The 26359-nt window shown below is 39.2% G+C and overlaps 1 protein-coding gene across 2 annotated transcripts in view; it reads left to right on the forward strand.

The window, feature by feature from the left end:
• CHN1 (chimerin 1) overlaps positions 1–26359 on the forward strand; it is a 161803-nt gene that overhangs the window by 83749 nt on the left and 51695 nt on the right. Inside the window, exon 2 of one of the 2 annotated variants that reach the window (XM_059704023.1) lies at positions 1430–1507. The exons of the other annotated variant lie outside the window; for it this stretch is intronic. Coding sequence (XP_059560006.1) covers positions 1499–1507 — 9 coding nt within the window. The 5' untranslated portion in view covers positions 1430–1498. The remainder of the gene's footprint in view (positions 1–1429; positions 1508–26359) is intronic. 2 annotated transcript variants of the gene reach the window in all.

Raw genomic sequence — 26359 nt, forward strand, 5'->3', positions numbered from 1 at the left:
TCCTGATGTTTTATGTCAGGGATGGGGAATGCCCAGTCTGAGGGCTGTGTAAAGCCTGGGAAACCATTTGTCTGGCCCTGCCAGAGGCTAATTTTTAAGTAGATAATTTTGTATGGCCTGCGAATGATGTTGTAAATATCTAAATGCCCCTTGGCATAAAAAAGGTTCTTCACCTCTATTTCATATTGAGTGGGATTTAGTTGGGGGGATTTTTATGTATTTTTATTGGAATCATGTTAATTTGTTATATTTAGTTGAGAATCTTTAAAGAAATGTAGTATTGTGTAGTGGTTTGAATTTGGATTCCGTCATGAAATAGATTAATGCACAGATTTTTCCATTTTACCAGTTGAGTGAATCTCAAAGTTACTTAAGTTTTCTGTGCTTTGATGTACTTATATGTAAAGTTGTAATAATAATAATGAAGTTGTGAGGATTGATTGAACGAGATAGTATGTGTAAAATAACCAAACAGTGCTAGGAACATAGTAAGCACTCAGTATGAATTTGGTGATAAGATTATTATAACAACCTCAAGGCAGCATCCTAAAATACTTCCAGTTATCTTGGAGTATTTAGGTACAGAATGGAAATTTAAAATGTTCATTGTCAGTCCAAATTTTAGTTTCTGGCAGGTCTTAGAGTAGCATTTTGTGGCTACAGAGAAACAAACATCTTAAATTATAGACTGTAGAGAATTTGTAGAAAATGGTTTTTAATTTACTCATATTTGTTAGGAACCACAAATCTTTTTGGGAAGTGACCAGAATTTAGAATCCTAAGTGTATGCTGTATTTAACTTTCTGTTCACTCTCTAGTTCCCATTTTCTCACTTTGTTTTTTTCCATTCATGACATTTTTCAATAATGCTTATATTTAGATATCTAATACTGTTATTATGTTTTATGCAGATGTGCTTGAATATTCTAAGTCAACATTTGTGAAATATTAAAAATGTATACATGTGAGTCTTTCAAAGTTGAACAGCCTAATGATAACCTTTGCAAATGTGTTTTCTATAATACTTCTTCATCATCAAGGAACTTCAGCTAAAAACACTTAGCTGTTTAACATTGGTCTAGTCACTTAACTTCCTGGGACCTGGGCGATCCCTTCCACAAAGTGAAAATAATATTCACAGGTAGCAAGAATTTGAGGTAGAGAGTGCCTACAAGACCCTGTTAGCGCTAGCATTCGTGGTTCCCTATGTATTCTGGCAACATTACATGTTTCGTTACCTGGGTTCTCTCGTGCTGATGGCCAGTGATAGCTACATAGAGTGAAATGGTTGGCACTGGAAAATACCTCTCTCCAGCAGTATGCAATTAAGAATCAATTTAAAAATTACCCTTTGCTTTAGACTGCATGCATCTTAAATCTAGTTGACTTAAAATCTACTTACTCAAAAATAGATTTATTTTATTTACAGGTGTCATCCAACAGGACAGGGATGATGGCCTGTTCAACAGCTTGAAACATTGATTCCCTGTCAGAGTGGATGACATTTGTAAGTAAAAACAATCATGTTTAACTGATTTAAATACCTGTTGACACAAGTATAGTTTAATAAATATTTCACTGGGTCCTGAATAGCTGAAGCCCCTCTTGTTCATGACTCCTTTTCCTTAGAGGCAGGAAGTGTTGCTCTGCAGGAGTTGGTGTGCTGTGGTGGAAGGGACACTAGTGTTGGAATAAAGAGCTGGGTTCTAGTTCTACGGGGATTGACTTCTGTGAGGCTGCACTTCCCCACCTTTCGTAGGAGGGCTTTGGACTAGGGGGTCCCCAGCATGGCTCCTACCGTGTGTGGTCCTCAATGAGTGCAGGTGGTGAGGGGAGATGACACAGTATCCGGAAGAGCATGCTAACTTGGTCTTGAAAGGAGAAGTCTGTTTTTAGCTTGCATTAAGTTAAAGTTGTGTTTGCTTAGTTCAGGTTAGGATTACTCAAGTCATTTTAATAGACTTTCTAAATTCAGAATTTTGTTTATTTTTGCAAAATGGCTTTTTGCCCTTCATGTAAAAGATTTGTTTCCAGACTACTTAATGCTGTAAAAATAAATATTTCTTTAGGAATAAGGATAACCAAAAATTTAAGTTTATAAATTTATTAACTTCAGGGATAAATTAAAATCATAAATAATTGTTTTCCTTGGAATAATCCATGTCTTTAAAATCTACAAAACTTTTACATGAGAGAAACATTTCTGAATTTGTTGAATATAGAAAGTTATGTATTAGCTTCATATGTAATCATAACCAAACTTGTGTATTCTTCTGAGTCACACAATTCTAAATTAAGGAAGCTTTTTGAGGGGAAAGGAGTTTCATAATTTCTATCTGCAGCTTGCACAGGGATGCTTAGCTGAAACTATTATTTAAAACAGAACTATTTGATATCATTTGGACATAATATTTTAATTAGCATGTATTTAAATGTGAATACCCTTTGTCTCTTGTAGGTAAAGCCCTCCCCCATACCTTTGCCTATTTAATGAATATAACAGATGCTTTTTAAAATTTTATTTTTCAATTACAGTTAGCACTCAGTATTATTTTGTATTTCAGATGTACAGCAGGGTGGTTAGGCAATTATATACTTTACAGAGTGTTCCCGCCACTACCACCTGGCACTTACATAGTTATTACAATATTATTGACTATATTCTCTATGTGTTACAGATGCTTTTATTTAAGAGCAGTGTTCATAGTTACTGTGAAGGGTTTGATTTTGTTTCATTTTTAAAATATATATATGACTAAATTCATAGTGATATTGGATTATAAGACAGTGTATTTAATATTTTAGTTTCATATAAAAATATTTTAAACTTTTAAGCTAAATTTGTCTCTCTCTATGACTGAATAATTAAATAGCAATGAATCTTTAACATTTGATCTTGTTTAAGACTCAAAAAGAATTTTGTAGTCCTATATGCCAGTGTTTGGTCATAGCTTTGGAGCAGTCCACAGCATCTGGTTCAAATGCTCTTTGTGCTATTCCTTTTCTCTCTTAATTCCTTACTTTTTTGAGATGTATTTTCCACAAAGATCTACCTTTACTCCTCAAATAGAAGCACTTATAAAGGAGCTTTTATTATGATACTAGAGGCCTGGTGCACGAAATGTGCACTGGTGGGGGGGGGGTGGTCCTTTAGCCCAGATTGCGAGAGGCACAGGCCAGGCCAAGGGACCCCACCAGTGCATGATCAGGGCCGGGGAGGGACGCAGGAGGTTGGCCAGCTGGGGAGGGACTGTGAGAAGGCTCCAGGGCGTGTCTGGCCCGTCTCGCTCAGTCCCGATCAGCCAACCCCAGCAGCAAGCTAACCTACTGGTGGGAGCATCTGCCCCTGGTGGTCAGTGCACGTCATAGCAAGCAGTTGAGTGGACTTAGCATATCATTAGCATATTATGCTTTGAGTGGTTGAATGGAAGGCAGACACTTAGCATATTAGGCTTTTATTATATAGGACTAGAGGCCCGGTGCACAAAAATTTGTGCACTCGAGGGGGAGGGGGGGGTCCCTCAGCCCGGCCTGTGCCCTCTCGCAGTCTGGGACCCCTCAGGGGATGACCACCTGCTGGCTTAAGCCCGCTCCCCGGGGGATTGGGCCTAAGATGGCAATCAGACATCCCTCTGGCAGCCTGGCAGCCCTCGGGGGATGTCCACGTGCCAGCGGGGAGCAGGCCTAAGCTGCAGTCGGACATCCCTAGTGCTGCTGAGAAGGCAGGAGAGGCTCCCACCACCACTGCTGTACTGGCAGCCATCAGCCTGGCTTGTGGCTGAGCAGAGCTCCTCCCATGTGAGAGCGCCCTGACCACCAGAGGGCAGCTCCTGCATTGAGCATCTGCCCCCTGATGGTCAGTGTGTGTCATAGTGACCAGTCATTCCCAGTCCTTCTGCTGTTAGGGTCAGTTTGCATATTACCCTTTTACTATATAGGATAGAGGCCTGGTGCACGGGTGGGGACTGGCTAGTTTGCCCTGAAGGGTGTCCCGGATCAGGGTGGGGGTCCCGCTTGGGTGCCTGGCCAGCCTGGATGAGGGGATGATGGCTGTTTGCAGCTGGTCACACCCCCTTCAGGGTGGGGGTCCCCACTGGGGTGCCTGGCCAGTCTGGGTGAGGGGCTGAGGGTCATTTTCAGGCTGGCGGGTGACTGAAGCTCCCAACCTCTCCTTTTTTTCTTTCTTTTTTTTTTTTTTTATTCTGAGATTTATTTACCTTCTATGGCTGTCACTGGAGCTGAGAGCCGGCTTTAGCTCTGAGGCTCGGCTCCAGCTCTGAGACCTCGGCTGCTGAAAGCAGGTATCTGGGTTTGTTTGGCTTCTGTAATTGAAACACTTGCAACTCCAGCTCTGAGGCCCGGCTGGCTGAAAGCAGGTTTCTGGGGTTTGTTTAGCTTCTATAATTGCAACACTGTTTCTTAGAGTGCAGCTCAGAGGCCGGCAGCGACAGGCGGGGAACATTGGCTTCCTCTGTCACTGGAGCAAGCAAGCCTCCTGTTCGCTTCAGCTGCCTGGCTTCCAGTCGCCATCTTGGTTGGCAGTTAATTTGCATATCTCCCTGATTAGCCAATTGGAAGCGTGTCAGAGGTACCGTTAATTACCATGTTTGTCTATTATTAGATAGGATTATCTCTTATGTACCCAACCATCCTCTTCCACCCCCCCACTCCCCCCCCCCCCCAATTAACCAATGTTTTCATTGGACATCATCTTGGAACAGCTCTGGATAGTTGTCTTATGACTTAGTGATATCACTCTAAGTATGTTGTTAATCTCCCTTGACCTGAGGTGGAAAATGAAGGACTCAGCTTTCCTAGATGACATTCAGGTCTCTTCTAGCTGTGACGATTCACTACCGATAAGTTCTCTTTGTTAATTCTCAAGAGGTTTTCAGACATAAGATTCTGTATTTCTGAGAACTTAACTATTCTAAGTGGTAGAATAGGCTGCAAACATGTAGATTTAGGTGTAGGCTTGGCTCTACTTCTTACTAGGATTGAATCTTTGAGCCAGTTACATAATTTTCTTTAGCCTCAGGAAATCAAAGGTCTCTTCTAGCTTTTCAATGTACATTGCTAAGGGTTGGAAAACTACAAATAATAACAGAAATAACTACAATTATTAAGCCTCCATATGTCAGAAAATATACTAGGTACTTTATCAGATTATGTACTTTAATCTTTATAGCATACTCTTGAGGGTAGGTATTATAATAACATCAGTATCTTTGGGGGACATAGGTTTATGGTAAGTTACCTAGGGATTCTTGGGGTGTGTTTTAATAGTGTATCCTTTATTTTAAAAACTGAAATCAGAAGACAGCCAGACCCTGTTACCAAATGCCCCTCCCTTCATGTTATCATAAAAACTAAACATTAGACTGTGCCAGTATTTAGACTAAGCGGATCGCTATATTTTGAGTAATTGGATTACTCCAAAGGGAGACGTTAAAACCTCCTGGAACTTGTCCAAAGGAAGTTGCAGCATGGTTCCAATGGGACATGTCACTCTAGAACTGCAACTCTTGTGCTCAGTTTTAAAAATAAACTCTTATTTGATGATTGGATTTTTTAATATAAAAAAAAGAAACAGCCTAGCTGGTTTTGGCTCAGTGGATAGAGCGTCAACCTGAGAATGAAGGGTACCGGATTCAATTCCAGTCAAGGGCACATGCCCAGTTTGTGGGCCCGATCCCCAATGTGGGTCATGAAGGAGGCAGCCGATCAGTGATTCTCTCTAATCGTTCATGTGTCTCCCTCTCCCTCTCTCTCTCCCTTCCTCTCCAAAATCAATTAAAAAAAATTTTTTTTTTAAAAGAAAAAAATTTCCTGAGTGCTACCCTCCCTTCTTTTACCTTTAAGTACCACAGAATTTCCAAATTTAAATGGTGCTTCTTTCACTGTAAAACAACAAAAATCAAAAAGGATTTATAATTACATGATAGTGTAAGTGATATAAATGTGCAAAGCTGTCAATTCAACATGTGAATTTAAATAGCAGTATACTTAGTAGAATGAGATCTGGATAAACTTCTTTAAAGTTTAAATAGCAATTCATCTATGTATTAGTATAATATATTGGTAACTAAGATTTATAATATAATAAAGAATATCACCTTGTATGTAAGATAAATCACACTTTTACGCTTTCAAAGTTGACTGAAAGTCAGGTTGACATCTTCAGGTTTTCACAAGTTCAGTCTAAGTGCTTGTTAGCATTTCATTGTCAAAGTTGAAACTTACTTAGCTCTTTGAAACTGACAAGAGACATCTGAATTAGTTATCTCTTAAATAAACAATATTTTTTTAGAGGCAGTTGAAGTATTTTTCAGATCAATTCTCTAGAGCAGCAGTTCTCAACCTGTGGGTCGCGACCCCTTTGGCGGTCAAATGACCCTTTCACAGGGGTCGCCTAAGACCATCCTGCATATCAGATATTTACATTACGATTCATAACAGTAGCAACATTACAGTTATGAAATAGCAACGAAAATACTTTTATGGTTGGGTCACAACATGAGGAACTGTATTTAAAGGGCCAGAAAGTTGAGAACCACGCTCTAGAAACTATATGTAAAACGTACTATAGCGAGTTTATTATCATTTAGAAGCAAAAAAAAAAAAAAGAGAGAGAGAGAGAGAAACGAAGCAAACAAACAATAACAACAAAACCCTTTCAGCGATTTAATACAATTTGACAGTTTATCATTTTTCATAATATCTCTCAGAAGCAGGGAAACCAATAACATGAATAAGGATTTGCATTTATAGCAACAAAAGAAAAAAGATATTACTAATGATAGTATTTTTGAAAAATAAAATAATGAAGAAAATGGAAACAGTAACATAATGTAAATAAACTTATGTTGATGTTCTAAAATAGGCAGTCATAAATACTTTTTGATTAAAGAGCCAAATTGGATCAGTGTTCTCACCAGTGAAGTTTTATGTTCAGGAGAGATACCTGCAAAAATTTTGATTCAGTAGAATCAATATGAGGCCCAGACATATAATAATATATTTGCCTTTCTATATACGTGTGTGTGTCAGGGGGAGGGGCGGGGAGAGCTGTTGCACAGTAAATGTTACAATTAATGGATTAGATCAGTGATTCTCAAACTTTTTGGACTCAGGAACCCTTAACACTTAAAAAATATTTGAACACCTCAAAGAGCTTTTACTTATGTGGGTTATATCTATTGATACTATATTGGAAATTAGAACAGATATTTTAAAAATATCTGTTAATTCATTTAAAAAATTATAAAACCATTACATGTTAATATCTTAAGAATAATGCTATTATAATGTTTTATGGAACAAATTTAGTTAGAAGAGTGGCATTTTTTACATTTCTGTAAATCTCTTTAATGTATGTCTTACTACTACGAAAACAATTCAATTCTTATAATTGCTTCTGCATTCGATCTGTGGTTACATATTAATTTGAAGTATGTGAAGAAAATTTGACCTCATACAAATATGCTTTTGGAGAGAGGAGTATTTTAATAGCATTTTCAGATAACTGTATATTCCTCTTCGATATCACACAAAATCTGGGCAAGTGGCAGTTTCCTGGAGGTTACCTGCAATGTGGAATCTGACACCCTATCATCAATAAGCATTTCTTATTCTGTTAAACTAAGTCCACTGGTCTATTTTGAACCCTGAATGAATCTTTCAACTGTGCATGGTTCTGTAACATCATGCATAGGTCATTTGGAAAATATTGGTCCACTGCGTTATGTAGGTCTTCAAACATGGACACATTTCTTCATAAGATATAAAAAAAATCACATTTGATATCATCAGAAAAGTCATTTAAGGACTGGAAAGCTATCAGGCTCAGAGTGGCAGATACAGCATGTCCAAACTTCTTATTTTCACTTGAAAGTTTGAATTTTATCATTGACTGTCAGTAGTTTTCCATGAGATGGCAGGCTCACTTCGTTCATTTTTTAGAAAATGCCGAGTTTGAATAACCAAAATTTATGTTAGTCGTTCTTCCAAGTAAAAAATAATATTCTGTGGAAAAAAGCACCTAGCTCATCTAGCAACTCAATATTTTTCCTCAAGAAAACTGCTCCTAAAAGAAACCCAGATACCTTTTACATCATTTGGTATGAGGCTCTTTCTCTTTTGGAGAGTTTTCAAATGTGGGGGTGTAAAACTCTAAATTTAACTTAATCTACAGCAGAAAAAAAAAAACAGGAGACAGAGTTAGGGAGAAAAAACTATTGAAATATGTGACCCATAGTAGCTAATTTAGTAAGCTATCCTTTATGAAAATCAGTACCATTGGAATAAAATAATGCATTCAATTCTATATTTTATGTCCCAAAGAATGGCTTATTTTAAGAATGGAAACAACGAAGAAACATTATTCAACTGATGCCATGGTTTGATATTTCTAACAGAGAAAAACGTAATGAAAGCATCCACTTAAAAAAAACTCTGCAGCTGATCCTGCAAGAGGAGATATTTTAGGCAAGTTATTTTTTTTAACATCATGCTTCTTATTTTAAAGTCTTCCTTATTAAGACATGCATTTGAAAATAATTTTATCTTGCAATTTTATAACACGTTATGGGTTGGAATTCTTAGGAAGAAAAATCATCAAACGTGAAATTAGGTTCACTAATGGTGGATACAGCCAACGTTTCCTATCCTTCTAACATTTTTTTAAAATATATTTTATTGATTTTTTTACAGAGAGGAAGGGAGAGAGATAGAAAGTTAGAAACATCGATGAGCGAGAAACATTGATCAGCTGCCTCCTGCACATCTCCTACTGGGGATATGCCCGCAACCCAGGTACATGCCCTTGACCGGAATCGAACCTGGGACCTTTCAGTCCGCAGGCCGACGCTCTATCCACTGAGCCAAACCGGTTTCGGCCTAACATTTTCTTGCAACCACCATTACAGATTATTTTTATTCATCCATAAACTTTCATAGCACTCTGCACTATTCCTCCAATAATAATTGTTTTGGTCCTGCGTACGAATTTAAAGCACAATGATTCAACAGTCTTTAGAATCAAAAACTGCAGTTTATGAAACCCAGGCATCCTTAGTCTTTCAGGAGGCACTGGTTGTCTTAACAAAACAAACGTTTTCAAATCAGCTTCATCCTTTAGTCAACTGTGTTGCTAACATACCTATGTTATCACAGTTTTTCTCGCTAACATGTTTTCAGTTCATAGCTGCATACATTTTGGCTATCAAATGAGGGAACTATTTAAAATACCCTTCTTCCTTGCACCTCTGGCCAGCCATTACTTTGTAAAAACCAAGTTATAGGATACTTTAAAGAATAGCTATTATAAGAAAACTAGAGGACCGGTGCACGAAACTCATGCACGGGTGGGGTCCCTAGGCCTGGCCGGCAGTCAGGGCCGATCAGGTTCCCCGCTTCTCCGCCTCCTCCTTCCCTTGCCACCTGGGCATGCCACTGCATGGTTCCCCTCGTTGCTGCATCTGCTGCCACCCACTGCCGTTGCTGCCACCCACCCTGTCCCAGCATGGGCCACGGGCCTGCCGGCCAGGGGAGGGATGGGGGAGGGACCTGGGAGGTTGACCACCACCCCAAGGAGGGAGCCGGCCCTTGGCGCCCCTGGGAAAGGGACCATGTCCACTGCCACCCACACCCTGTTCCCCATCCCAGTCTTGGGACTCGGCCCCGATCAGGCAATTGGGGCCTGCCGGTGAGGGAAGGGTAGCTGGCAGGCCCCCTTGGCGATCAGGGCCTGCAGGCTGGGGGCAGCTCCTGCATTGAGTGTCTGCCCTATGGTGGTCAGTGCATGTCATAGCAACCGGTCATTCCGGTTGTTCCGTTGTAATGGTTGCTTAGGCATATATATATATTTTGCCATTTCCTTTGTGTTAAATCTATCCTGATAGTATTTTCAGGGCAGGAGGGTGGAATCATTCAGAAAGGCATTCATCTATGTGTGAAGAATTCAGTGAGGCTTACATATATACTACGGATTGGTGTGCTCATTCTTTCAAGATTCAACACCTACTTCGTGCTGAATATGCTAATGACAGCAGTATCAGCATCATCACCACCACTTATCTTTGAGAGCTTTGAGAGCTCTGTGCATGCTAAACATTGAAAATATGTGCTTTATATACATTTCAGACATTCTATGTACACTATCTCATCCTATCCTTCCAACCACCCTTTGAGGTAGGTACTGTCATTATTCCAATTCACAGATGAAGAAACAGACTTTTTCTAAGACTCCATAACTAGTAAGTAGAGCTGATATTCTTTAACAGATAGTCTTTTAACCACCTAACTATAGATAACACTGAACTTCAGTTTAAATTTTTAAAATTATTTTAAATCTTTATGGAAGGGGTGGTTAAGCAGATTGAGGAGAAAGGCTTATCATCAGCAGTTCCCCTCTGCATTGTTGGTCAGCACACTACCCTGTGGCTTGGGCATTTTGAAGGCTTATGAAATATTCGAAGAAGAGAGAGAGATCTGGGATGGAGAGATGTGAAAAAGTCACCAGTTATAGTCTCAGTAGGACCATGAGACGGGAGGAAGTGCTAGGAAGGAGGTCATGGACATATATTTCATGAATAAATTTAACCTTCGTTAGAAAATGAGACTATTAGAATTAAAATAGGATGCAAAAATATCCATTACCCATCTAATACATATCCCAAATATAATTAATTCATTAAGTGTGTGTGTGTGTATTTGTTTAATATCTGATCCTTGTGAAAATAGCATAGGGCTCTATTTTCTGCTATTTGCCACAGTTTCACTAATGCCTGGAACATGGTAGACACTAAATAAACAATTTATTGAATGAAAACTGTTTAGGAGAGCCTTGTATTGTATATGCAGATGGTCCCCAACTTACTATGATTCGACTTACCAATTTTTCAACCTTACGGTGGTACAAAAGTGATACCCATTCAACTATTTTGCTTTTCACTTTCAGTACAGTATTCAATAAATTACATGAGATAGTCAACACTTTCTTATAAAATAGGCTTTGTGTTATATTATTTTGCCCAACTATAGGCTAATGTAAGTGTTCTGAGTAAGTTTAAGATAAGGTAGGCTAAGTAAGCTATGGTGTTCTGTAAATTATGCTAAATGCATTTCAACATAATATTTTCAGTTTATCAGGACATAATCCTATTGTCAGTCAAGGAGTATCTGTTTCTACTTTGACCACTTCTCTATTTTCATTTAATGAATTTTGTGAGTATTTACACTTTCTCAGGCCACATGTCCAAAATCCCAAATCCTTATTTTTTTGTACTATATTACTTTAAAGATAAAATGTAGCCCAGCCGGCATTGCTCAGTGGTTGAGCATTGACCTGTGATCCAGGAGGTCAGGGTTTGATGCCTGGTCAGGGTACATGCCTGGGTTGTGGGCTCGATCTCCAGTGTGGGGCGTGCTGATCAATGATTTTCTCTCATCATTGATGTTTCTATCTCTCTCTTCCCCCCTGAAATCAATAAAAATATGTATTAAAAAAATAAAGATAAAATGTATCCTAATTATGTAATTACTCCTGCATTGGCCATTCTGGAATATCTGTTGTAAGTATAATACTTAGTTAATTGTTTACCCATGAGATTGGAATGGCTTTCCACCTTGTAAATTATGTATGTCTGCTTGGTGAATTTTAATGGAAAGCTTAATTACCTATTTCTGAAGACAGCCTAATTAGTTGCTCAAGAGACTACTCTCTCAATTCATTGGTTTGGATGGTAGTTTTGTTTATTTGTTTTTATTTCAAGAACGGAAAGCCAGCACAAAAACAAAAACAAGGCAGGCGGCTCAGGAACTCTCCTTAAAGCTCTGGTAGATGGTGACAAAGGGTCTGCATGTATCTAAGTATGAGCAACATATCACTTTACCCACCACCATCAAAGTAAGAAAAAGGCTTTTGACAATGCCAGAAATTAATTACTGAAGGTGACTTGACTTCTTTGTGTCTTGTAAACAATTTGTCAGGCTTAGAACTGTATTGGGGGTGGTCATTTCCAGCTGTCAATGTTTCTGCTGGGTGATGGACCTGGGTCTTTGTGGCCCTGGTTCTTACACAAGGCAAGAGTTAGTCTTGTCACACGTTGAGTGCTCATATGCCAGATCCAGGGAGCACAGAGGGATGGGTAGAGGACAGGATGTGAAGTCAGGGGGCCTGCGTTTCCATCATGGCTCCTTTGCTTACCCATTTATCTTTCCCTGAGCAAATGCCTTAACATCGCTGAATCTTCTTTCTGAAAACAGGAATGGGGGGTTACAGTGTGACAAAGAGCTTTGTAGAATCTAAAATTCTGCATAAGTGGTACCAATTTGGGGGCAGTGTAACAGCTGGGCCTGGTTTTTTATTGTTTTTTTAGCTAAATAGGAAGAAGAATACAGTAAGGTTCTGGTGAAGTAGGTATAGAACAGGATTATTAAAGCAGTCAATTTACAGATTGCTTCTTGCTGTGCAACCTGGTGATAGAATCTGGCCTATTGCTGGTAGGGATCTAAGTGTGCCTCACCCATGCCCGCTCTCTGGAATCTAAGATTATGCATTTCCAGCTGCTCAGCAGGGATATGCTAAATCTAAAGATAACATGGCACATCTTCCTAGAGCACCAGTTCTACTCAGGGATAATTAATTGAACACATTTTTTTGTATTAAACATTTTATATGGGTGCATTATGGAGAGCTTAGGGAGCCACCCCGGATCCCTCACACCCTATTCACGTTTGATTGTTTTGGGGAACATTTTGGTGGAAAGGGTAGTAAAACACTAGCCTAAGCTGGCCTGATAGCTTAAACAACATTTGACTTTATCAACGTAAAGTCTGTAAATCATCTCCCATTAACCTACCCTTTGTGGAGGAGGAAAACAGCCGGGTGAATCCCTCAATATATTAAAATGTCGCTGAATTATCCTTTCATCTTTTCTTCTTCCTCCTCATAGGAAGTTGATTGCAGCCTGCCTTTCTGTGTCTTTTTTTCTAATGTTCTGTTTATCTGAGGGCCTGGTCCACATGCCTCAAACTGCTCTTCAGATGTTGAGTTCCATACGGGACACAGTATATATATGAATCTAATCATCTTGTATGTGAAGGAGAGCATTCAAGTTAGGGGTTATTAATGTTTTCTCTTAATTTTATTAGGATCCTTTGAACTAACAGAAATTTCATGAAATGAAATACTATGGGCATGTTATGAAAAGTTTACTTTAGAAAATGCCCAGATGCAGTTATTTTTATGTCTATACTATGGACATGTTATGGAAAGTTTATTTTAGAAAATGCCCAGATGCGGTTATTTTTGTTTTCATTATCTTGATGTAAACCATGCTGTATAGCAGCGTCATTACAAAGGAAAGACAAGTTAATGTCTGGCAGTGAGGTGAACTGTGGGAAACTGATATAGGGTTAAGCCTCGGACTGACCTGCTGGCAAAGTCACAAACAAGTCCAGCTTAGAGGACACAGTCCTCTTAGCATAATTAGGCTTGACCTTATAACACTCCCTAGATCTTATCTGGGAATCTAATGGGCTGAGGAAGTGCAGGAAGTATAACCATGGTGTAAACAAGTGAAACTCACAAGAACTGTGTAACTATGGTAACCACTACCTTGTTTACCGCTCACTATAAAAAGCTTGGTGAGGCCTGAGCACAGGGGAAGTCCTTCCTCTTGAGTTGGACTTGCTGCCTGGTCCCCCAATATTCCCAAATTATCTCCTGTCTTTTCTTTTTCATTTGTTGTGCGGCTCCTCTTCCAGACCCGAACCCTGAACCACGCAGGACGTGGAGGGAAACACTTACGAGAGTGAACTATCAACACATCTATGAATTATGCTCAGGCTTACGCTTCTCGGGGTGGTTGTTATACATGATAAGTCTTTACTTCAGGCCATTATTGGCATTTTCAAGTAATAGAAATAGGTTTTCAAAAGTATGTTTGAACTTCACAAGTATACTTCATACCATTAGCCGAAAGTTATCTTAATTGAGACTTAAAAATGAATATTAAAATAAATTACAATTGGAATATTCTAATTAAACTACACATATAGGAAGTAAGCTTTTATAACTTACATTAAGAAAGTCAGTAACAGGTTCTTTTAAAAATCCAAATCACTAGACTTCATCTCAGCCTAATAAACAGAAGTCACTAACAAAAACTAAAAATATAGGCCCTCGCTTTTATTATGACACACGGTTGTGCTTCTGTTAGATTGGTGATTGTAAAATGTTCACTGGGCTGCAGTAACTTGAATAACCTCATGTGGCAGTTTAAAATCTGAAAATACTAATAATGACAACCTGAGTCTGCTTTTTAGTTGTAGTCCATATGTATATTACAGCTCAAAGCTTTTGGAAAAAGTGAAAACATTTATGATGCAAGAGTTTTATACCAGATTTTAAGTCCCTAATTGTTGATAAAGTGTTAGAGCTTCTTTAATTTCATCTCCTCTATTGGTACAGCACAATAATGTTTCTTTAAGTGTCACAGGTAATAGGTAACAAAACTTTGGGTAAAATAAAAGCCAAAATGTTAAAGACACATTTCTGTACATATCCCCTCAAGTTTAGTTAAGGGGTAAAAATGGGTAATTCCCATGGAGGCCAATTTCAGCTTTTCATTAGGAAGAACTAAGAAAAAATGTTATCACCACCATACAATCATCACTGCCAGTGGCCAAAAACTGGTGATGTTAGACTAGAATACTTAAATTTACTCATGTATTTTTATATATATTACATGTATGTATTAACTTGTGTTTACATAATTCAGGAGGGGAAAACATCTACCATTTATTTTATTATATCCCATTATATAAACTGTTATCAGTTCATCTGGACCATAATCTAATATTCTTTAAGAACTTATAAAAAAAATAAGACTACCTTATGAATTAATTTTAAGATCACTACCTAAGATATTTGAACAGAGATGCGAAAAATCATAGCAAAGAGACACCTGGAGACTTGAAGATGTAGAAGTTGCTTATGCGCATCTAAGTAAGCACTAACTTAAATGGACATTGAGCATTTGAATACTAGAGCTCATTAGCAAGGCCATACTCATTGTAGAGGACTCAGCAGATGTCTTATCTCTGTGCATTAACTAATCAGTTCATCAAACCCACTCCACTTGTTCTGATTCCATTCTTCCTAATGTTTGTTGTTGTTTTTTTCCAGTGTAGGTGTGCTACCAAAAAAAGAAAATGATGGCCATCCACTTTATATCTCATATCTCAGTATAAACTAGGCAACCTTCATTCTCCTTTTGCCTCTCAGTTTTATGATCTTGGTATTATAATGCCAGTCTCCCTTTAAGAAATGGATGTGATCTCCTTGGGCTGACAAAGTCAGTTTCTGAGCCTGCTAGACAGAAGTTCATACACAGTAAATTAGCCGGAGCCACCTTGTGGAGACTGACTGGAGATGGCCACGGTGGCCTTTCCCACGTGAGCACACCAATCTTTACATCTTTCTTTTTCATGTTGAATTTCTCTTATAAATGGAGAAGACCGTGGAGTTCATTTGGTCCAGCTGGGACTTAGGAAAGTTCACTGGCTTGGCTGGTTATCAGTCAGAAGCAGGCTCGGAACCAGGCTGTGTGCCAGCCACTTCACCCTCCTCTCTGAGCCTGGTGTTCTCGTGCAGAGTGCACAAAGCTCCCTCAAAAATGTCACTTGGAGAATTGGATCATTTCTGTTATTTCTTGAGAGAACAGGAATGCAGGGCTGTACATTTTTTGTTTGCATTGTTTTCAAATGTCTTATGTTTATAAGGGGACGTGTTAACCTGTGCAGTTTGGTAGTGTCTGGAGCAGGGGTGGGCAAACTTTTTGACTTGAGGGCCACAATGGGTTCTTAAACTAGACCGGAGGGCCGGAACAAAAGCATGGATGGAGTGTTTGTGTGAACTAATATAAATTCAAAGTAAACATCATTACATAAAAGGGTACGGTCTTTTATTTCAATAGTTTTATTCATTTTAAACGGGCCGGATCCGGCCAGCGGGTTGTAGTTTGCCCACGGCTGGTCTGGAGTGTAATTTAACTTTATTCTTCACTGAAATGAATGCCTTGATGTGCCGTATTGTTATCTGTTTAGATGGATATTAAGTTAATGCTAGGGAGTGATGTAATGAAGATTGAGTTAGGAATTACGAAGTGACTGATGCCAGTAGCATAAAAATTTAGAACCCTGGCAAGATGTAAGAGCTTCCTGTGCAACATAAAAAGTTACTTATCTCCGTATAATTTAAGGAATTTATAGAGTTCTGTGTAGAAGTCTCTAATGTTTGACTTTAAATGGATTTGGAAATTTTTGATTAAATGATGAATCTGGTAGATACTGTAAATTCAAATGTAAGCAGTACTAAAATAGCTAGTGATCTGAAGGCGGCGGGGGGGTGGGGGAGTCGCTAGATATAAATGATCCAGAAATTTATTCACATGATAGCCTTTCAATATTGCATGTTGACAATAGATAGTGTGAGGCAGGATAGTCTAGAGGAAAGACACAGAACTTGAAGTCACGTAGCCTGGGGGTCAAATCCTGTTCTCACCACATAACTAGTTAGGTGACTTTGGACAAGGCACTGAATCTCTCTGAGCTTCTGTTTCTTTGTCATTGAGGTGAACATACAGGAGCCATGTCAGTATCAAGGATGGCCAGAGTTGGGTCTAAGACAGGCCAAAAATTCCCAGTCAAAATGAAAAGCTAAATACTGATGGTGTTTCCAGCAAGAATGATTTTGTGGGATACGTGCTTGTCCCCACCCAGTTTAGCCATTTTTTTCTATTTTATAGAACCAGAATCTGAGGGGCTATATCCCAAACATCTTGGTTTTATCTCCTACTCATTAAAGGGTAGCAGAAACAGCTGCCAGGCTTTGCAGAGTGAAAAAAACAAACAAGCAAAACAGGAATTCAGATCACAGACTCCTCTTCCTGACTATGACCTTGAGCAAGTCACTTAGTGTTTCATCATCTATAAAATGTCCATTATACAACATAGTCCCAGAATTGTTGTGGCTAGTAAGTAGGACAACGATATGAAGCGTCAGACATTGTTCCTGGACTCTTAACAAAGATAGTCTCCTTTCCTTTCCACTTTCCACGCCCACACCCCTGCTCCCTCAACTAACATACACGTCATTATATGCCTTTCAAAAGGTAAGATTAGAACTAGAATCTGAGAAATTTGGTAGGGACCATAATATAAAGGGAAGGGCAGGAGTTTCTAATCATGTTTGTATGGTGTAGACCAAAAGCAGATTAATCTACAAGCTCTTGGAGGACAGAAACCTGTCTTAACACTACACAGCATACCCTGCCACTCATCTTTGGCATGGCACCCCTGTAATGCTATCATTTAGTGTGTGCTCACTGTCTTCCTACAGTCTTTTCCTCTGTTATGTGTCATCCCCTTTAAACAGTCCAGTAACCTTCTAGGTAGGTATTATTATTCATAATATGTAGATGAGGTAACCAGGACACCAAACAAATCTCCCAAGGTCAGGATTCAAACATCAATATGTCTGATTTCAAGTCCCATCTTTTTTATTATTATAACACACTGCCCCCCAATAAAATAGCTTCCTTCATTTGGTTTTATTCTTTTAACCAAATATGTATTGAACCTTTATTGGTGCCAGCTACTGTGCTAGATTCAAGGTTTATATTAAGACATATAAGACCCAATTCTATATAAAGTAGATGCCCAGTGCACAAAATTCGTGCACGGGACAGGGGTTTCCTCAGCTCAGCCTGCACTCTCTCCAATCCAGGACCCCTTAGGGGATGTCCAACTGCCAGTATAGGCCCAATCTTAGAGATACCGGCAGTCTAACGTCGTCCTCACAATCCGGCACCGCTGGCTCCTAACTGCTCACATGCTTGCCTGCCTGGTCGCCCCTCACTGCCCCCCCCACCCCCCGCTGACCTGTCACCCCTAGCTGCCCCCCTGCCAGCCTGGTCGCCCCCCTGCCGGCCTGGTTGCCCCCAACTGCCTCCCTGCTGGCTTTGTCTCCCCCAAATGCCCCCCCTTGCTGGTATGGTTGTCCCCAACCTTCCCCCCTGCAGGCCTGGTCACCCCATACAGCCTGCTGTTCAGTCATTTGGTTGTCCCTCAGTAACCCCCCTGCCAGCCTGGTCGCTCCACGCAGCCTGCTGTTGAGTCGTTACTGTTACTGTGACGGCATCCTGGAAAATTTGCATATTCCTCTATTATTAGTATAGATAGCTACACAATTTCATTGTGATATGAGGTAGAGTGTGATGTCTCATAATAAATGTACAAGTGAAGGGCTCTGAGGTTCACTGATGGGCAAGATCACATCTAATTGGTACAAGTCATCAAAGTCTTCATGGAGGAGGGAGTATTTGAATGGAGCTTAGAGGGGTGCATTGTTTACTGCATGTACTGTGTGCTAAACTTGAGATCTAGAGATCTTAGTTACAATCACTTTTCTTACCATCCACTGTTATTTGTTATTTGCTCTGATTTACCATTCATTCCTACTCTTCAAAACTGAAAAGAAAATAACTAGAGAAGTCACCTTGAATAGAACAGAGAGAACAAAAACTATTACCCTCAAACTCCAGGTTCCTCATTTGGGTGGAGATAGCATAGTGTTGAAGAGCCCAGCTCTTGTCCACTGCCTACTAGCTATGCAGTTTTGGGAAGTTAACTTCTGTAGGCCTCTGTTCTTTCAACTATAAAATGAGGATAAAATATATACCTCAGAGGCATTTTATGTGAATTTAATGGGATTCTACATGTAAAGTGTTTAACTGGGTGCCTGGGTCATAAGTACTTAATAATCAAATGATAACCATAATTAAAAGGTACTATAACTCTAATACATATATATGGATGAGTGGTATACATTTGTCTGGAACAGCAGAACATTAATGTTGGTTCTGAATTTTAGAGTTAGCGGCTCTTATGACTTGAGAGCTCTTCAGCAAAATTAATGCAGAAATGCAATTGCAGTTATTGAAGACATAATGGTGACCAAACCCCAGCCATTTGAGGGTAGCTAAGCACTTTATACTGAAGTTGCTCTATATCTCCTTACTACCCTATGTAGCTGCCCAAGTTGTAGTTAATCCACTATTTCTTGATTAGGTAGAAAAAGTGTTCAGGAAGGACAGTGTGACCCAGCAGAGCCTATAGCAGACTTGGCCTCTGAATGACAAATGTTCACTTTTACCCACCATGAATTTTCTGGATGACTACCACTAATATTTGTGTGCTATTAGTTTCTTACAGCTGAAATACTGGGGCCCTAGATCAGAAATACTCAGAAGAAGAAAAAAAGCTACCTGGATCATATGAATGATTGTTTTCTTTAGCTTAGTAGCTTAAATGTTGTGTTACACACTGTATGGAAAAAATTAGGGGGAAAAATTACTGTTAAAATTGCCTTTGGAGTCTGTTTTTATCTGGTGCCTACTGGGAATCAGGTAACTCCACTTTAGGTTGTACATGACCAAAGAATCGGTTGGCCTTTGTATTTTTAGTCATCACATGAGCATCTAGGTCTAAGCTGAAGAGTAATTTAGGTTAGGCAAGGAAAAATTTTTCCATTGTATTTCCTCTTGAAACGGGAGCACTTTTTTGTCTCTTATTAATCACATAAGAGTATAAATTTATAGAAATGAAATATCTATAGATATAAATATTAATCTCTGCCTTTAGTTATTTAGAAATGTTTTTAACAGAATAAACCATTTTAAAAGAAGGGACTAGATAGACTCAAGTAAATAAAAAAATTGGGGGGATGTTGAGAAAATAACTCATTCAAAATATCCAGTATTTGGCATGGTTTAAGGACCACTTTATGCCCTAATTAAACAAGAATCTGCATTGGGCACATAACTTCTACAGATTATGAAATTTGAGGTAAATTGTTTGCATTAAGCAAATGGACTGAATTCATTTAAATGTAGAGTTTTAGCTTTTCTAAATACAGTGATTATTAGAATCATAATGGGTTAAATTTAATTACATAGTATGAGAAAACAGATGGGAGATGTTTAGGGAACCGGTATGAGAAAACAAGCTTCTTGTAGCACCTTAATATAGATTTTTCTATTAAATGGAGGTGGCTTTATTACCCAGCTACCCCCCTTTCTTTATTAAAAAAAAATTATTTCCAAAAAACTATTTTTAATGATTTAGTTTTAATTTATTTTTAATTATACCTGACTTACAATTTTATGTTAGTTGCAGATATACAACAGTGAATCAACATTTATATACTAGTACCTTACAAAGTGATCACCACAATGCATCTAGTGTCTGTCACCATACTTGTTATGACTATATTCCCTGTGCTGTACATTATAGCCTCATGATATCTATACCTGGAAGTTTGTACTTCTTAATCCCCTTCCCCTTTTCTGTCCATCATCTCACCTTTGGCAACCATCAGTTTCTTCTCTGTATCTATGACTTTGTTTCTGTTTTGTCTACACTTGATCTTAGCCAAAAGGCCGAGAAGCGATTCTGTTTTGTCTTGTTCATTTGTTTTTTGTTTGCTTTTTTTTTAGATCCCATGTATAAGTGAAGTCATACAGTATCTGACTTGTCTGTTTGACTTATTTCATTTAACTTAATATTCTTTAAGTCCATGCATGTTGTCACAAATGGCACAATGCATTCTTTTTTATGGCTGAGCAATATTCCATCATACATATACAGATACAGGGTGTCCCAAAAAATGTATACACACACTTTGAATAATTACTAATTGCAGTGGGTTAAATCGGAAAAGAAAGAAACATCAGTTGAGCTATCAGCTGTTAAAGTGTGTATATATTTTTGGGGGGACACCCTATTCCCTCCCCACCCCCCAAATTTTCTTTATCCATTTATCTATCAGTAGATACCTAGGTTGTATAGTCTTTTTAATTATTGTTTTCATTTTCTTCAGATAACTACCCAGAAGTAGAATTGCTGGGTAGAACATTAGTCTTATTTCTAATGTTTTCTGAAATCTACATACTGTTTTCTGTAGTGGTTGCACTAGTTTACAATCCCACCAACAGTGTACAGGAGTTCCCTTTTCTGCACATCCTTGCAAACACTTATTTGTTGTCTTTTGATAACAGCCATTTTGACAGGTGTGAGGTGATATCTCATTGTGGTTTTGATTTGCATTTTCCTGTTGATTGTTGTTTCCTATTGAACATATTTTCATGTGTCTGTTGGTCATCTGCTTGTCTTGAAATGTCTATTTAGGTCCTCTGCCCATTTTTAATTGATTAGTTTTTTATATTGAATTTTATAGATTTTAAAATATATTTTGGATATTAAACCCATAACAGAGATATCATTTGCAAATACCTTCTCCCATTCAGCAGGTTTCCTTTTCGTCCTGTTGATGGTTTCTTTCACTGTATAATAGCTTTTTAGTCAGATGTAGCGGCATTTATTTTTGTTTTTGTTACCTTGGCCTGAGGAGACATTAAAAAAATATCACTGCCCTTGCTGTGGTTTGGCTCAGTGGATAGAGCGCTGGCCTGTGGGCTGAAGGTCCCGGGTTCGGTTCCGGTTAAGGGCACATGCCTGGGTTGTGGGCGCGATGCACAGTATGGAGCATGCAGGAGGCAGCAGATCAATGATTCTTTCTCATCATTGATGTTTCTATCTCTCTCTCCCTTCCTCTCTGAAATCAATAAAATATATTTAAAAAAATATCACTAAGACCAATGTCAAAGAGTTTGTTACCTATTTTGTTTGTTTGTTTTTTGTTTTGTTTTTTAATAGGAGTTTTATGGTTTCAGGTCTTGCATTTAAATCTTTAATCCATTTTGAGTTTATATTTGTATATAGTGGCCTAATTTCTTTCTTTTTTAAAAAAATCTTTATTCAGATTATTACAGATGTTCCTCTTTTTCCCCCCCCCCATAGTTCCCCTTCACCCAGTTCCCACCCCACCCCAGGCCCTCGGCACCCTACTGTCCATGCCCATAGGTATTGCATACATGCATATAAGATCTTTATCCCATCTCTTCCCGCACCTCCTTCCCCCCCGAGAATTGTCAGTCCTCTCCATTTCCATGCCCCTGATTCTTTTACATTCACCAGTTTATTCTGTTCATCAGATTTTTTCTTCATTTGATTTTTAGATTCACTCATTGATAGATATGTATTTGTTGTCACTTTGTTGTTCATAATTTTTTATCTTTACCTTTTTCTTCTTCTTCCTCTGCTTAAAGAATACCCTTCAGCATTTCATATAATAATGGTTTGGTGGTGATGAAAGCCTTTAGCTTTTTCTTTTTTTTTTCTTTCTTTTTTTTTTTTTTTTTGTTAGAGGGGGGAGAATATGATTGGCTTTATTTATTTATTTATTTATTTTGAGGTTTTTTTTATTGCTTAAAGTATTACAAAGGGTATTACATATGTGTCCTTTTTTTCCCCCCGCCCTTGACAATCCCCTGGCCTCCCCTACCCCCCAGTGTCTTATGTCCATTGGTTATGCTTATATGCATGCATACAAGTCCTTCGGTTGATCTCTTACCCCCCTCCCTCCTGCCCCCCAACCCTCCCCGGCCTTCCCGCTGCAGTTTGACAATCTATTTGAGGCAGCTCTGCCTCTGTATCTATTATTGTTCAAAAGTTTATAATGGTTTCTATTATCCATGAATGAGTGAGATCATGTATTTTTCCTTCATTGACTGGCTTATTTCACTTAACATAATGCTCTCCAGTTTCATCCATGCTGTTGCAAATGGTAAGAGTTCCTTCTTTTTTACAGCAGCATAGTATTCCATAGTGTAGATGTACCACAGTTTTCTAATCCATTCATCTACTGATGGGCACTTAGGCTGTTTCCAGATCTTAGCTATGGTGAATTGTGCTGCTATGAACATATGGGTGCATATATCCTTTCTGATTGGTGTTTCTGGTTTCTTGGGATATATTCCTAGAAGTGAGATCACAGGGTCAAATGGGAGTTCCATTTTTAGTTTTTTGAGGAAACTCCATACTGTCTTCTACAGTGGCTGCACCAGTCTGCATTCCCACCAGCAGTGCACGAGTGTTCCTTTTTCTCCACATCCTCTCCAGCACTTGTCGTTTGTTGATTTGTTGATGATAGCCAGTCTGACAGGTGTGAGATGGTACCTCATTGTTGTTTTGATTTGCATCTCTCAGATGATTAGTGACTTTGAGCATGTTTTCATATGTCTCTTGGCTTTCTGAATGTCCTCTTTTGAAAGGTGTCTATTTAGGTCCTTTGCCCATTTTTTGATTGGATTGTTTATCTTCCTTTTGTTAAGTTGTATAGTTCCCTATAAGTTTTGGAGATTAGGCCCTTATCAGATATGACATTGGCAAGTATGTTTTCCACGCAGTGGGTTTTCTTGTTGTTTTGTTGATGGTTTCTTTTGCTGTGCAGAAGCTTTTTATTTTGATGTAGTCCCATTTGTTCATTTTCTCTTTAGTTTCAAGTGCCCTAGGAGCTGTATCAGTGAAGAAATTGCTTCGGCATATGTCTGAGATTTTGTTGCCTTTGGATTCTTCTAGAATTTTTATGGTTTCCCGTCTTACATTTAAGTCCTTTATCCATTTTGAGTTTATTTTTGTGTATGGTGTAAGTTGGTGGTCTAGTTTCATTTTCTTGCATATATCTGTCCAATTTTCCCAACACCATTTATTGAAGAGACTATCTTGGCTCCATTGTATGTTCTTGCCTTTTTTGTCAAATATTAATTGAGCATATTGGTTCGGGCCGATTTCTGGGCTCTGTGTTCTATTCCATTGATCTATATTGCCTTTAGCTTTTTCTTGTCTGTGAAGCTCTTTATCTGACCTTCAATTCTAAAGGATAGCTTTGCTGGGTAATCTTGGTTATAGGTTCTTGCTGTTCATCACTTTGAGTATTTCTTGTCACTCCCTTCTGGCCTGCATAGTTTCTGTTGAGAAATCAGCTTACAGTCATATGGGTACTCCCTTGTAGGTAACTAACTGTTTTTCTCTTGCTACTTTTAAGATTCTATCCTTGTCTTTTGCCCTTGGCATTTTAATTATGATGTGTCTTGGTGTGGTCCTCTTTGGATTCCTCTTGTTTGGGGTTCTCTGCACTTCCTGGACTTGTAAGTCTATTTCTTTCACCAGGTAGGGGAAGTTTTCTGTCATTATTTCTTCAAATAGGTTTTCAATATCTTACTCTCTTTCTTCTTCTGGCACCCCTATAATTCAGATGTTGGTACGGTTGAAGTTGTCCCAGAGGCTCCTTACACTATCTTCATATTTTTGGATTCTTTTTTCTTTTTGCTTTTCCGGTGGGTGTTTATTGCGTCTTCGTATTTCAAATCTTTGACTTGATTCTTAGGATCCTCTACTCTACTGTTGAATCGCTGTATATTATTCTTTATTTCAGTCAGGGTATGCTTAAGACATTGTATGCGGGAAACGTATTTATACGTTTTACTTATACATTTTGTGTTGACTGGTAGTAGAGCGCGGGACACGTATTTATACGTTTTTTTATAGACTAGCGGTAGAATGCGGGTAACGTATAAATACGTAAACTAAAGTTATCGTAATTTTACTGAACATTGCCATTTGTGCAAAAAATTAGCAAAAATGGCCCACACCACCTGTTAGTGCGCAATAAAAACTACCCACAAACAATGTGTTAATTTCTGACTGTTCCTTTTCGGCATTCTCACTAAGATCCTTGAAGGTCTCACTAAGTTCCTCTGAGCTTTCTAGAAGATTCTTGAGTAACCTTATAACTGTGCTTTTGAACTCTATATCTAGTAGTTTGCTCTCTTCCATTTCTTTCATTTGTGACATGTTTCTTTGTCTCTGCATTTTGGCTGCTTCCCTGTGTTGGTTTCTATGTATTGGATAGCTGCTAAGTTTCCTTGAGTTGATAGAGTGGTCTTGTGTGTAAGTGTCCTATAGGGCCCAGTGGCTCAGCCTCCCCAATTACCTGAGGTGGACACTCATGGTACACCCCTTTGTGGGCTGTGTGCACAGTCTTGTAGTTGAGCCTTGATTGCTGTTGGTATCACTGGGAGGAATTGACCTCCAGGCCAATTGGCTGTGAGGACCAGCTGTGTCTACAGTGGAAGAGCTGCTGTGCAGGAGACACCTTTATGGGGCAGGACTTGCTTCAGTGGGGCTTTGGTGCCCACTGAGTCTGCTCCTTGAATGTGTCACTTATGGATGTGAAGAGTTATAATCTGGTATGGTCTCACACTGACCACTGGGTACACTGCCTCTTGATCTCCAAGAAGGTGCAAAGTCAGCCACTGTCTGGGGCCACCCAGCAGGAGCTACAGAAAGATCAGCAGATTCCTCCTCTTTGTATGGGGTTTGGAAGTGCCCAGACGAGGCCCAGCTGTGAGGCAAGGCAGGCTGCTGGCCTTGGGCCTTCTTTAGATAGCTTTGGAGCTCCCTGACCCAGCTGCAGTTTGACAGGTTTTAGGCTAAGGAAGGATAGGCCATTCATGCAAAAGCTGTTGCACACAGCTTGGGTGGGGTTGTAAATTGGGTGGGGTCTCAAGGAATCTCCAGGGCGGAGCAAACAGCAATGGCTGCCAGTCAGCCCTGCACTGGAGAGGTCCCAGCGCAAGAACAATGACCGTTGCACGCACCTCTGTCTGGAAGAAAGCCACCCCTGCATTCCTGCCCCCATGCCAGACAGTCCAGTTTGTCCCTGTATGTGTCTGGGTCCCCCAAAGTCTCGCCCGGCACTGGAGCTCAGAGCAAGCAGGAGCTTGTATCTCCCTCCCAATTAAAAATGTGGCACACCCGGGTGCCAGCCCTTTCCGCACCTCTGCACCTCCTATCAGTCTCAGTGTGTTTTCTTCTTTATTTCTCTAGCTGTGGTACTTCCACTCAGCCAGCTTTCCCGCGGTCCTGGATGATAGTTGTTTTGTATTTTAGTTGTAATTTTGATATGGTTGTGGGAGGCAGCAAGTACAGGTGCTTACCTATGCTGCCATTTTGGTTCTTCCTTGGCCTAATTTCTTTTCTTGTTTTTGCATGTATCTGTCCAGTTTTCCCAGCACCATTTATTGAAGAGACTGTCTTTTCCCCATTGTATATTCTTGCCTCCTTTGTTACAGATTAATTGACCATATAAGCATGGGTTTATTTCTAGACTCTCTATTCCATTTCATTGACCTATATGTCTGTTTTTGTATCAGTATCATACTGCTTTGATTACTATAGCTTTGTAGTATAGATTGAAATCAGGGAGCATGTTACCTCCAATTTTGTTCTTTTTTCTCAAGATTGCTTTGGCTATTCATGGTCTTTTGTAGTTCCATATAATATTAGGATTAATTGTTCTGGTTCTGTGAAAAATGCCATTGGTATTTTG

Source organism: Myotis daubentonii, chromosome 7 (assembly GCF_963259705.1).
Source record: "Myotis daubentonii chromosome 7, mMyoDau2.1, whole genome shotgun sequence".
Classification (NCBI taxonomy): Eukaryota; Metazoa; Chordata; class Mammalia; order Chiroptera; family Vespertilionidae; genus Myotis; species Myotis daubentonii.